The 13964-nt window shown below is 57.5% G+C and overlaps 1 protein-coding gene across 3 annotated transcripts in view; it reads left to right on the top strand.

The window, feature by feature from the left end:
* Window positions 1-298: 298 nt before the first annotated feature.
* Window positions 299-13964, top strand: part of SDC3 (syndecan 3) — a 34967-nt gene continuing 21301 nt past the window's right edge. Inside the window, exon 1 of one of the 3 annotated variants that reach the window (XM_061360626.1) lies at window positions 299-457. In XM_061360626.1, the coding sequence (XP_061216610.1) occupies window positions 362-457 (96 nt within the window). In that variant the 5' untranslated portion in view covers window positions 299-361. Of the gene's footprint in view, window positions 458-8557; window positions 8618-13964 lie in introns of those variants that run through there. The other 2 variants (XM_061360625.1, XM_061360624.1) reach the window with 2 other exon arrangements.

Below are 13964 nucleotides of genomic sequence, written 5' to 3' on the forward strand. Positions count from 1 at the left end.
CCCCATGGCTCCCCCCATCCACTCCTTCTCCTATCTCCCCCAATCCGCCCCTCTATGCCCCCAGGGTGTCCCCCATCCACTCCTACCCCTGAGCCCCCCCCATCTGCCCCACATCCCCCCCATCCTATCCCCTCCTTTCCCCCCCCACGTTGGGTCCAGTCCCGGCGCTTCCTGCATCGCGGGGGGGGGGGGGGGGGGGGGGAGTCCCTCCCCTCCCAACCCCCCCCTTCCCTCCCAACCCCCCCCCACCCCCCCCTTTTTCCACCCCCCCGCCTCCCGCGGGCGGCGGCAACAAAGCCTCGTCCCCGCCCCCCGCCGCTCCCGCCGCTGCAGCCGCCGGCAGCGTCCTTGCGGCACCAAGATGCCCGCGGAGGAGCCGCCGCCGGCGCCCCGGGGGCTGCGGAGCCCCGCGGTGCTGCTGCTGCTGCTGCTGGGGCTGAGCGCCCGCGGAGCCAGGGTGAGTGCGGGGGGCACCGGCACCGGCACCGGGCACCGCAACGCGATCGCGCTGCGACCGGCACCGAGGAGGGGAGGAAGGGGGGGGGGGCTCGGCAGCGGTACCGTGCGTGGCTCGCCCCGGCCGCGGGTATGGAGGTACCGGTAGCGGGCGCGGGGATGCGGCTCGCTTCCCTCGGGGGGGGGGCTGTGAAGGGATCGGCACCGCGTTAGGGGCGGTGGGACCGGTATCGGTATCGGCACCGGGGCTGGGGCTGGGGCCGGCCCGTGCTGCCGCCACCGGTATCGGCGTTGTGCGTGGACCCGGCGGGGTCCGGCAGCGGCAGCGTGCGGGAAGGGGGGGCCCTGCGCTGGGACCCGCACCCGGCACTGGAGGGAGGCGGCGGGGAGGGGGGGGGAAGATCCCGGAGCCGCCACCGCGTTTTGTGCCCGAGGGGGGCTCAGGACCCCGCTGCCCGCAGAGCACCCCCAAAACCGCCCCCCCCCTCGTGTCCCCTTCCATGAGACCCCCCCCAGCGCTGGGGCAGGCGGGGTCCATGTGAAGGTCGCAGGGATGCGCCTTAAGGATAACCCTGGGAGAAGGGACAGAGGGAACATCCCGCTCCCGAACAAGAAACTTGGGATGGGAGCTTCCCCCCGCCCCATTCCTGCCTTCGGGAATCTCTCTCCCAGCTCCAGCCCCTGTCGGGGTGGGCAGGGGTAGGCGCCAGCCCTGCTGCTGCTCCCTTTGCCCACGCAGCGTTTGCTCCTCTCTGCCCGGGTTCTTCCCGGTGCTCATGGATGAGGGTTCCCGTTGTCTCCAGCAGGAAAACGTCTGCGGCTTCTCGTGGCACTTCCAAAACTGTTGCTCTCCATCGCGGGCACAATGGGGAAACCCTCCATGGGAACACCCTGCCTGCACCCTGCCTGCCCTCGCTCTTCATGGAAGCCTTTGTGGTACCCAGGGTGCTGAGTGATGCTCTATAGGAAGGATCCCATAGGAGGAGGAAAAGATGATGCCTTCACCATGCAACCAGAAGGGAATGGGAGAGCTCGGGGTGGGGAGAGGCTCCTCTGCTCTTCAAGAGGAGGAGAAGACCCCAGGGCCTGGCTGCTCACCAGTGACCTGCTGCACCCAGTGCCCCAAAGCTCTTCCTTACCCTCCTGGAGGTCTGGTTTGGGGGTGCTATGGGCTGGTACCTGAGGGGTGATCCCGGCGTTCCCGGCGGCCAAAGTCCCTTCCCAAAGAGGCAGATGCAGGTGTGGTGCTTCCGAGGATGCTGCTGAGGTGCTGTGGAGCATGAGGGGTGTGAATCACTCGCCTGGGCAGTGATGGATACCGGGGCTCCCGGTGATGCTGCTCACGCAGGGTGGTTTATGCAGCCCAATATTCCAATGTTCCTCCCTGCTATCGATCCAGGGAACCCAAGCTCCATTGGCAGCTCTCCCGCATCCCTGGGTGAGAGATGAGTGGGGCCGTGCTGGTGTCCCCAGCAGCCATGGTGCGCATGGGGTGGGCTGTGTAGATGCTCACTCCCCCCATATTCTCCTTTCCCTATTTGAGGAATTCCAGTTGCTGGTTGGTGGATGGTGCCACAGTTGTTCAGGATCATTCGGCAGAAAAGGTTATGGGCTTGTCAAATGCCAGGGTAGGAGGTGGTGGGATGCTGGGATGCTCCTGGGGACCACAGGGACCTGAGGGAGAGGAGAGGCTGCTTTCCCCCAGGAGGGATGCTCCATGGGACTTTGGGCATCCCCATCCGGAGGGGACCGAGGCCTCTCCCCTCCTTCACTGGAGCTTTCAGATCACTCGGTCTCATTGGACACAGGTTTGGTTTCTCCCTGTGGTCACCTGGGTGTGAAGCAGCCACTTGGCACCGGTCTGGTGCATCCCAGCTGGCTGCTGTGTTATGGGAATGCCCAAACGGGATAGGGGATGGATTTGGGGACCCCCTGGAGCACTGGTACCTGGGTAGCGCACACCCTGGTCCTGCCAGGGAGCCCTTCTCTGGAGGATCGCCCCTTGCACTGCGGGGACTGGACTCTGTGTTCCCAGCCTCGGTGCAGGGACTGGGATTGCTGGAGTGTTTGGGAACAAGTCTGCGGGAACTCAGCGCTTCCCTTTCATCTCTGATGGCTGCGATCCCTCTTGGCCTTGGTTTGGGGAAGCTGGGATTGGTCCCATGGGAACGGTTCCCTTTAACCCTTGGGTGTTCCGTGGGACAGGAGCTGCCTCTCCCTCTCTTAGCAATGGATTTTCCCAACCCTGTCCTGGACACGTAGGCTTGGTTTTGTCTGGCAACAACAAGGAGCTCACCCTGTCCATCCCTGCTGGCCCCATCTCCTGCCTCATCGCTTTGGAGCCGGCTGTGGACCACTCTGAGGGGATGCAGGCAGTTTGGTGGAGAGGAGCCCCTGCCTGCATCAGTTGTTCTCATGGCTGGGGGTGAGCTCAACCCCTTATTAGGCACCTGAGAATCCAAGAGCGAGCAGTGCTCTGTGCAGCTGGGAGAGCCAGCGGGGTCACTCCTTCCTCCTCCTCTTCCTCCTCCTTCATACAGGGCCTTGGTGGGGATGCTGGTGGCCAAGTGGTGTCCGGGATCCATTTGGGGCCAGCACAGGCAGAGCAGGCAGCGCTGCCCATGTTAATTAGGTGCTTATTCATTAAGTGCAGGGGGCTGATGAGCTTTAACCCTGGAGAGAGGCCCATGCACTGGGCCGTGGTGAGGTGCTGGGGGAGTGGCTGCATCCCTTGGGATGCTGGGGATGGACACGTCGCCTTAGATCTGGCTGCTGGCCGAGCCGTGACCTTAATTAGGGATCAACTCATCACCTTAATTACTGAGAGCATCGATTAGCTGTAACCTTTCCATGGTTCCTGGCTGCTCATGTCCCTGTCCCTGCCCCTGCCCCTGCTGGGGCTTTGCCCAACCTCATCCTGCTCCTCTTGGTAGGGAGTTGGGAGATGATTCTGATGCAGTCCTGGGTGTCTTCCCATGGGGTGAGGGTGGATGTGGCCTGGCATCCCCTGCTCCTTGCAGTCCCTCAAAGCCCACCCTTGGCTCAATCCATTGGGATGAAGGGGAATGCGGGGGGCCCCATGGTGCTGCAGAGGTTTGGGGTGGAGCATCCCCCTACGGAGGAGTTGGGGTTTCAGCATCCCGGTGCTTTGGGGGCTGCTGTTGCATCGTGTGCTGTGTAATGAGCTTGCCAGGACTCAGCCTGGCTCCCGAGGTGGTTGGATGTAGTGACACATCCCGGCTCTCCCCATCCAGCCGTGCTCAGCACCAGCTCCTTCCCATTACAAGCAAGCAGTGAGCGGTCCCAGAGCATCTCAAGGGGCACAGACAGGGTCCTCTGGCCACTGGTGTGGGCAAAGGGGAGGTTAAATCCCCAAGTGTCCCTAAAGCTCCTTTTCCCCTTGGAAGAGCATCCGGGAGACGCGCGGCAGCCCTGGGATACAGCAGCCAGGCCGGGGGAATGCCCGTCCCGGCACAACGTGAGCCGGGTACAAAACAGAGCCTCCCAATGCAGGGCTGTGCTCTGGGAGACAGGAGCCTGCAAAAGGCTTTAGAAGAGTTTTAGGTCAGTTAGATCTGGGGTCCTCATCCCGCTGAGCCTTCCCGGTGCTTGGAGCAGGGCAGGGATGCCAGGTCCGAGCGCATCCTTGCACCCTGTGTGGCTCTGGGTGTGCTCTTTGCTTTCCTCCTGCTCCCTGATGTGTGAACCCATCACCTCTGCAAACCCAGCCTCAGCGCTCAGGAGATGGGGAGCAAAACCCCCTTCAGCATCCCCTGTGTGCAGGGGGTACCTTCGCTGGAGCTGTGGCCCTCAGCATCCTCCCTGCTCTGGTTAACACCTGCACAAGGCTCCCTCGGCTCAGGAGCTGCTGCAGAAGGATTGATCCTGCGGAACGGGCGATGCCATTGAGCCTCTCATGGGCAGAAAGGGGCCGTGCTGCTGGTTTCCACCCCAGCCCCAGTGGAAGATGCTCATCCCTCCCCATCCATGTCCCTGGAGACACAGCACGTGTGCATGGAGGGAGGAGCAGCGGCTGCTGGGGAGGATTTCCCAGCTTTTCCATCCTCACTTTGTGCTTTTCCACACTCCCTTGATGCAACACGTTAAGATGGGGGCAATAATTCCCTAGGGAAGCACCCAGTGGTCCCTCCCCTCCCTGGGCCTTTCACAAGCAAGAGGTGGCAAGGAGGGAGCAGGGAGCTTTTGTGGCATCCTTCCCGGTTAATTCACTTATTTATGCCTTGTGCAAAGCTCCTGAGCATTCCGTGACCTTCATAAGCAAAGCACAGGGCAAAGGCCCCTCTTTGTGCCCATCCCGTCGGGGCAGGATGGGAACTGCTGGAAGTCATGGCAGGGGGATGGATGTGGTGAGATCCAGGCAGAGGAGCTGAGCCTGGCTGCAGCATCTCCCCTCTCCAAGATGTGCGTGTTTGGGCCTTGTTGCAGTTGGGAAGGAATGGGATGGAGCCTGGTGTTGTGCGGGTGACACAGGGATGCTCCTGGTTCCGCTGGGAAGGTGAAAGTGTCTTTAGAGCTGTTTCTTTCAAGGCTTCTTGCTAAAAATGACTCCAAAAGTTCATTCTGGTCCTGGCTACACCAGCACTGAGCCCTTTTGGGGCAGTGCATGTGATGCATTGAGCAGATGGGAAGGGATGGCATCGATGTGGGGGTGAACCGCGATGGGTACCACTGCGCTCCCCACCCTGGGAATGATGCTTCTTGAACCTCACACCCCCCTTTTCCACCTTTCCAGCCCAGAACAGGCGATTTCAGCTCCCTTGGGCCTGCCTCTGTTTGCTCTGCTCCTGCCCAGGCGTGTGTTTACATCTCTGTGGCCACGATGCAAAGCATCTCCCTCCCTCGGAGCAGCTTGGCCGCTGCTCAAACTATTCATTTGGAGATAAAAATAACAGCAACAACCTCAGGGCTGCTGCTTGGGCTCGGCCAGAGGCGAAACAGGGGCTGTTGGAGCGAGAAAGGGGCAAAACAACTCTATATAGGGACAGGCACATGTGCTGCAGCCCCGATGTGGGGCCCACTGGGGCAGAGGATGCTGGGGCCGGGGGGAAGCGTCCCCTCGCAGGAGCACAATTGTTGGCAAAACAGTTAATTTGCCAAAAAACGCTGTTTTCCAGAGGAGGAGGAGGGGAATGAAGCTGCTCCGTGAGCAGCATTGGTCATGCTCCATAGCTGCTGAGCAAGGGTGTGTGGTCCCAAGCACGGGCTTGGCGCGGTGTGGAAGTGATGCTCGTGTTAGCGATGTCAAAAATCCATCCCAGGGCTGCGTTTTGGGGGAAGGGAGTGGGAGTTTGGGTCCAAAATGAGCTCTTTTTTTTGATAAAAATCTGATTTATTTCATATTTTCTGCAAGGGAAGCTGGAACTGAACAGAAGCTCCTGTGTTCCTCTCCCACCCCAGAGTGGTTTTCCCTGCAGAGGCAGCGAGTGATGCTGGCATAGAGCATGCAAAGGGCTTTACTACCCCAACCTAGGTGTCAAGTCCACCATTTCCAGTTCAATTAAGGCAATTTTGGGTCCAGTGAGCTCCTAATAACTTTTCTAGGTGTTTTCTGTGCTGGGGATGTCTGTGGTGTCCAGTGCTGCCACTGGGAAAGCTCTCCATGGAGATGAATCAGAGGAAGCTGGGATAATGCATTTGTCAAGTAGCATCATGCAGCCTTTACTGTTCCTTCTCCATGCATGATTCCATGTGGGTTTGCTCCATGTGAGGTGAGGGTGTCGTGGGAATCTCTGGCCATTGGTGACAGTGTTTAAGAGCCAGAGCTGAGCATCACGGGAGGAGGTGCTTATGGAGAGCATGGGGAGGAGGAAGGGACGGGCACTTCAACCTCCCCAAGCCCTGGCTCTGGCCCAGTGGAAAAACCCAGAGCTGCCAGGTATTTGTTGATGAATCGGGATGGTTTTCATGCAGCTCTGGTGGGAGCTGCTCCAATTGGGAGCTTCCCTTTTTTGGAGGTGCTGGGACACATCTGCGTGTCCCCATCCATGGCTTTGGGGTGCTTTGGTCCTCAGCTGGCATCCCCGCTCCCTTTGGCCTCATCTCCTCCAGGGATAAATCACAGAATCCCAGCCTGGTTTGGGTTGGAAAGAGCCTTAAAGCTCATCCAGTCCTAACCCCCTGCCATGGGCAGGGACCCCTTCCACTAGAGCAAGTGGGAGAACCTGGTGTTGATTATCCTGGTGTTAATTAGGGAGTGTGCTGATATGTATTTGCTAATCAGGGTGTTCAATGAGGACCTGGGCATCAGAGGCATCAAGTGGAATGAGCTGGGATGAAATAGGGTCCTGTGCTGGGTTTAGTGGCTGTGGGGCATCATCATCCCACCGGGATCCCTGGGTACCCACTGGGGATGCTGGAGCTGCCCTGGGCTGGGATGCTCTGGTGAGTGGAGCCGCCTGGATGCAGCTCCCAGCATCTGTGATGGGTTATTTCTGTTCACCCAAGTTTGGGCTCGCTTTGCAGACAACCAACCTTAGGCTGTGTCTGTAGCACCCGAAACAAGACCCGCAAACAGGCTGCAATGTGGGGATTTCCACTGGGATGAGGAGGAGAGGAACAAGCAGCCTGGCCAGGCTCTGCATGCAGCAATCCAGCTTCAAATGAGCCCCAGCCCGAGAGGAAATTGGAATTACACCAGCTGTAAAGAGAAGGCAACAGGCAGGGTCTGAAGGAAGCAATAGCTTCGTGTCCTGCCCCCCTCCCACCAGAGCTGAGAGAGGGTTTGGGTCTAAACAGTGCCTTTTTGGGGCTGTCTCCTCAGGGTGCTCCCTTCCAGCCTTTGTGCACTTGGGTTTTGTGCGGAGCTGAAAGCAGCAGGATAGGGACTGGGGGGGATGAACCCCATGGGCTCCTCGTGTGACTGACAAGTGTGGTACAAAGAGTGTTTGTGCCTTGGTTTTGTGTTGATTTCTTTCTTTCCAAGGAGCTTTTTCCTGCTGGTGCCACCAGCCTGGTGCGATGCTGAGGATGCGGCTGGAGCCATCCTGGCTGTAAAGCACCCACTGGTACAGGAGAGGGTCCCAGCGACCCAAATGTGGGCTTCTCCTTGTGACCCAGCTCTGAATTCCCTGTTTCTCTTGCCAGCTCCAGTGGGAGCAAAGAATGCATCTGCAGCAGTTCCCGAGGGCTGTGCATCCCAGTGCTGTAACCCCTGCAGGAAAAGCAGGACCGAATCCATGCTGGGCAGCTTCATGATGCTGGGACAAGGAAGGGATCAGTTGCTTTCCATGGGGCAGGATTAGGGGGCAAAGCCCCCATGCTCCCAACCTGCTGCTCATCCCATCCTCATGCCGGTGGGGTTTTGCATCCCTGGTTCAGGAAATGGTGGCTGCATCCCCCTCCCCATCCCTCTCCCTTATTTTCCCTCCTCCAGCCTTTGGGTTCAGCCCGATGGGCTGTATTGAAGTCAGGATGTGAGCAGGACAAGCTGGCAGCAATTAGGCTGGGCCCTCCCTCAGCAGTGTGAGAGGAGCAGGGCTGGGGCCAGGCTTTGGGGCGAAGGGGCCATTTCCTCCCTCCTGCTCCACTTTGGATGCTCAGAGCAGGTGAGGGGCAGCGTGGGGTGAGTGTTCCCTTCCCATGGGAAATGCTGTTGGTGAAATGGGTTGGGTTCAGCGCCTGGGTGTTTGGATGGGAGCCTCTCAGCTCTGTGTCCTCTTTGCTCCAGGTTGGGTGGTACAGAGGGATTCTGCATCAGGAGCTGTAGGGACAGGCCAAGGGGAATGGCTTGAACCTGCCCGAGGGGACACTGAGCTGAGCTCTTAGGCAGAAGCTCTTCCCTGTGAGGGTGCTGAGGCGCTGGCACAGGGTGCCCAGAGAAGCTGTGGCTGCCCCATCCCTGGCAGTGCTCAAGGCCAGGTTGGACACAGGGGCTTGGAGCAAGCTGCTCCAGTGGAAGGGGTCCCTGCCCATGGCAGGGGTTGGAGCTGGAGGAGCTTTAAGGTCCCTCCAACCCAAACCAGGCTGGGATTCAATGATTCTAAATCTCTCTCCAGCAGTTGAGCATCCTGCACCATCTCTCCCACAGCAGTGCAAGGAACCAGTGGTTTTGGGGCCGACCGGACGCTCACTCAGCACCCACTCCCCTGCATCAGGCATGGGCTGGATCCCACCTCTCCCGATGCAATTCCAGCTGCTACCAGTGAGCACAATCAGTTTGCCTCCAGCTATAAATATCTCAGAGAGCAACAAAGCTCCCAAAGGGTTTAGGCACTATCTATAGTTGTCTGCAGCAGAAAGACATCTTATCTTGCATGGGTGGTGGGATCCCCTTCTAGGAGTGGGGGGGAAGGAGATGACACAATGGGGGAGGATGATGACTTTCCATGTGGATACGGGGCTGGACCCTCTCCCTGAGGCCAGTGTCCTGGTCCTTTTGCTCCCTGGCAGCACCGAGTTGGTCCTCTCCAGGTCTTACTTACGACAAGCATCATTTGATGTTGCTGTCTGAGCGCAGAGGAAAGGAGCATAAAACATTTATAGCTCTTGAAAATTGCCAAGGAAATGTCTGTCTGTTAAAACAGCGGAGCAATTAGAGGGGAAAACGAGATCACCAACCCAACAACACGCTTTGTGTTGTTCCAGCTCTTTCCCATGTGCTCCCCATCCTCAGCTGGGGCTGTGGGCTCCGTGCCTCCTCCTCTCCCACCACCATGGTTCCAGAGGATGGGACAAGCTCTAACCCCCCTCCCATAACCCAATCTCATCCAGTCCCAACCCTTGCCATGGCAGGGACCCCTTCCACTGGAGCAGCTTGCTCCAAGCCCCTGTGTCCAACCTGGCCTTGAGCACTGCCAGGGATGGGGCAGCCACAGCTTCTCTGGGCACCCTGTGCCAGCGCCTCAGCACCCTCACAGGGAAGAGCTTCTGCCTAAGAGCTCAGCTCAGTCTCCCCTCGGGCAGGTTCAAGCCATTCCCCTTGCCCTGTCCCTACAGGCCCTTGTCAAAGCCTTGACTTCAAGGGCACCAAGAAGTTGGTTGGGTTCCTTCTTTGTGGTCTTTGCAGTGGTGCTGGAGCAGGGTTGGTGCCGCCTCAATGTCTCTGGATGTTGTTCATTAGGGAAGCTCTGAGTGCAGAGGGATTTATGGTGTGTGAATGACCCCTTCCCCTGGTGAGGATGGGGCAGGAGGTGAGGGAAACCAGCCCTCACACAGGAACAGGCCAAACCCTGCCCTAAGGGGAATTTCAATGGTATTTTGCTTGACCCAGTGCCTTCCAGGGGAATATGATCCCCATTTCCCCAGCGGGCACCAGGGTCAAGCTCATTTGCTCAAGCCTTGCACTTCCCTACCTACAGATCAGTGCTTCGGTGGCTTTTCATGGCTCCTCCTTTCCTTCTGCCAAGGCTTAAACCTGGCTGAGGACCAGAGCTGCTGCTCTGAGGCAGGAAGACGGAGGTTGAGGGCCCACTGTGGTTGTGGTGCTCCCAGGGTTTGCCCACCCCGCATGGGTGGCTCTGGGCACTGCATGGCTTGAAGCTTGCTTGGGTGAGAAAGAGGAAGGAAAAGCCCAGGAGGGGGGATTTGAGGAGGAAGAGCAGGTCTGGGTGACCTGGGCAGGGTGGGCTCTGCTGCGGAAAACCTCCTTTTCCTGGAGCTCATGGTTCCACTGAGTGCAGGAAAGTGGGATAACACAACTGTGAGGAGAAGCTGGCCTGGTTTGACCTGAAACCCAAGGGTCAGTTGGTGTTTCAGGCTGATAAACGGCTTGATTCTCTGGTTCCTTTAGCAGGGATGTGCCTTTCCGATGCCATCACCCCAACAGTGAAACCTAGGACAAAACATCTTCCTCTTTAGTGAAACTGAAACTTTGGGTCTGTTTGCTTCCCACTCTGGGCTGTGAGAGCTTCTCAGGGTCTCGTTTTCCAGCTTTCCTGCTTATTTAAGGCTGGAAATGCTTCTCCAAAGCCTTCCAATCCCTTGATTTGTGGAGCTGAGGCTTGGAGGAAAACATGGCGTGTGGTGGGAGATGGTCACTGTGTGGAGAGGTTCTTCCTTGCTCTGTACAGAGGCCACAAATATCTCAATAGGGGAGAAGCTGGGCATGGGGTGAAACAATTCTCATGGCTTCTCCTGCTGAAATCCTCTGGGATGGAGCTCTCTATGCTTTGTTTTGCCTCCTGATCTGATGGCTTTTGGGTTGTGGGTGAGAAGTTGCAGGGTTTGAAAGGGTGAGGCTGGGTCCTGGGTGTCATTGGGTGGTTAGCTGTGGGATGCTGATATGTTTGACAGTACCCATCCCCGCACAGGGATGCTGGTACCCTTCCCCATGCAGGGATGCCTCCACAGGGATGCTGGTACCCATCCCCGCGCAGGGATGCTGGTACCCGTCCCCGCGCAGGGATGCTGGTACCCGTCCCCGCGCAGGGATGCTGGTACTCGTCCCCGTGCAGGGATGCTGGTGCATTTGACCATCCTGCTCTGGGGATCCCTGTATCTTTGATAGTGCATTGACTAATCACTGAGTGAGGTTGTTCCTCACCTGCTTCCAGGACTATATCCAAGAGCTGGTTGAGGTGGGTTTTATTTTCACTCTACAATACTAAGTCATTCTCCAGTGGCAGAGACTGGAAGCCCTGAATAGCTCTGAACAAATAGAACGTGTCAGGAAGGGCTATTTCCCCCAGAAAGCTAAAGCTGATTTTAATCTTTACTACTATAGGAAACACGGAGCAGAACCCTCCTTCCTGCCTGGATATTTGCTGAGTGCTGCCCAGGCTGAGGGCAACACCAGGCTGTGAAATAAGTATCGGCATTCCTCCCCTTGGGAGCTCCCGGTTGCCATCCTCAATTCCAAGCTGCAGGCAAATCCTGTGAGCGGGAAGATGCTCAGCAGCAATGGATTATGTTTGGGTTTTCTTGTGTTAACTTGATGGAAAAAGCCGTGTTTGTACAGAAACCTATTAGTTTGTGCAGTCCTTAAGGGAAGGGGCATCCCAGAGGCAATGGTGAAAGCTGCTTGTGTTATGTTCAGTGGTGCAAAAGGGCTTATAAACTCAAAAATAGCATGTGCAGGGTGCGTGGGGGTCTCTGTACCATGTGCTCGGTGCTGGAAGATCCTTGTGCTGGTGGGTCTGGAATGGCAGTGATGAGCAGGAGATGGAGATGTGAGGAGCTGCGCCCCAGCATGTGACACGTGTGGGAAGCAGGGCCTGAGCCTGCTCAGGGTCCAAAGCAAGTTGCAATGAGTTTGTGATCAAACCTACCAACAGCTCCGAGCCCATCAGCCCCTTCCCATATAGATCCCGGTGCCAGCAGCGCTCCGGAGGTGCTGGCAGCCATCGCATCCCCCGGGAGCTGCTGGTTTGGGTGTGAAACTGGGAGTTTGCGTCAAAAGCGGGACTCCCAGCCTATTTCTGCTCTTCCCGAGGGGGTGGGCTGCTCTGGGTAGGGGGGTGCTGCTGCAGCCATGGAATGCACCCACATCCCACCGGGATGCAGGAAAGTAGGTCGTGGCCACGCTGGCGTTGCGGGCTCCGTCCTACATACGGAAGTAGGGTCTATTTCTGCCTGCTTGCATGACTGTGGGCTCAGGCGGCTCCGAGCCACCTCTCACCCTCCATCGGGCACATCCCAGTGATGCTGGGGCCCTGTGCCTGTGTCCGGTCCTGTTTCCACCTCTGGAGTGAACAGCGGATGCTCGTGGGTCTGCAGTTCTGGGATGCCTCCCGCTCCAATCGGCACATCCCCCAGCTACTGGGATGGATGCTGAGCTCCATCCTTGCCTGCAGTGGGCACTTGAACAGCAGTGCCTGGAGGATCCCAACCCAGCTCCCTGCTTCCCGATGTTTTGGGGTTTTTTAGTTCCTTTTAGTGCTAAGGCAGGAAAATCCCACTGAAGCTGCATTTGTGAAGCATGAAGCTTGTCTGGGATGATGGGCATCTCTCTTCTCTCTCCATCCCCATCAAGGAGCTGGGTGTCCCTCCAGTGCTTCCCCTTTAACCCCGCTCTGGATTACTCCTCCAGGCTGGAGTCCCTCTGGAGATTGCGGCACGTTTGCATTTGGCAAGCACAGCATCTTAATCAGCATCCATTCCAATTTCCATGACAACTCCAGGGAAGGTGGGCAGCGACTCCTTCCACCCAGCACACACCAGCTTGCAGCCCCCCCAGCCTAGCGGTCAGCGATGCATCCCCTCTCATTCATTATTCCCAGTTAAATGCCATAAGAAAAAAGGGCTGTGTGGGAAAAGGGGTCCTTCCTTCTCTCATCAGTGCTTTGGGGGGCGTGCTGGTGGAGAACAGGAGTCGATATTAATCTCCAGCTGCCTGCAAGAGGCTTTAATCTATTCCCAATTAGTCATTATTAGGAGGTTCATTAGCTGTGGCTCGGCATGAGAAGGGATTGGGAGGGGCAACAGGGCTCCAGGAACTGAACTGCAGCGGTTGTAGGGGCAGGTAGGTGATGGGTTTCATGGCATCAGGGTAGTGATAGCTTTTCTCCTTCCCGTGCCACCTAAGCATGGCAGGAATGAAGCATCCCCACAACCTCCCTGTGTTTTCATGCGTTTACTGCCATTTCCATGGATGCTTCCAGCATCCCTAAAATGATGCTGAGAAGAGGGAAACTGAGGCAGCAAATGGGAGGGAGAGGAGGTGGGAGAAGCAGGATGGAGAATCCCCCCTTTAAGAGCAAAGGGGCTGAGATCTGCCCCTATAGCCATCCTCTTCTCACCCCAGCCCATCCTCAGAGGCTCGGTGTTCCCCTCACCACCTTAATGACCACAAAAAACCAATCCTGGGAAACGAAGTGGCATTTAAAACACAAAATAAGGTTAAAAAAACCCTCCCACAATTGCTTTTTGTGGTCATTAAAAGGCTTTTTCCTCCTGCAGCTGCCTCTCCTGTGGTTTCAGTGGAGCATCCCCTGGCACGGAGACAGCACCCTGGCTCACCAAAGCCATCCCATGCTCCCCAAGGGGCTGTTTGGAGGAGGCCAGAGTTCTCCTTTATCTCTTTAGCAGTGGGAGAACATGGCTGTGGTGCATCTGACCTGTGCCAGTGTCACCTACAAGTGGCACAAGCCACTCCATGGTGCTCTCCATGGAGGGAGTAACACGATGGTGGCCTCGGATAAGGGGGATTTCTGCCTCCCGAGTCACTCTGGCTGGGACAGAGCATCACCTGCCTGAAGGCAGAAGAGGTTTTGAGCCTGGACCATGGTCCTGGGCTATGTCCCCAAATAACCGTGCTGAGCTCATCCCATCTCTGCCCCTCCTGGGTTGGGCTGAGCCCAACTGCTCCCCATGGGAAACCTCATGGAAAAGAGATTTGAGGTGCGCTGTGGCCGGTTCCCGTGTCCCGCCTCTGTCGATGGGTGATTTCTCTTGGCACAGAGGCGTTTCTAGACCAAACCTTTCCTTCCACAAGCAGCTCTGAGATCATTTTCTTCCTCCTGTAGCACAATTGAGCATTGTCCTCCCTACTCCACTGAACGTTAAGGAGGGGACATGAGCTAAAACACTGTGGCCCCCTTCTCGCCATCAGT

This window comes from Neopsephotus bourkii, unplaced genomic scaffold (assembly GCF_033783945.1).
Source record: "Neopsephotus bourkii isolate Nb327-2 ecotype Australia unplaced genomic scaffold, CSIRO-AGI_Nbou_v1 NB_1036, whole genome shotgun sequence".
Taxonomy (NCBI): Eukaryota; Metazoa; Chordata; class Aves; order Psittaciformes; family Psittacidae; genus Neopsephotus; species Neopsephotus bourkii.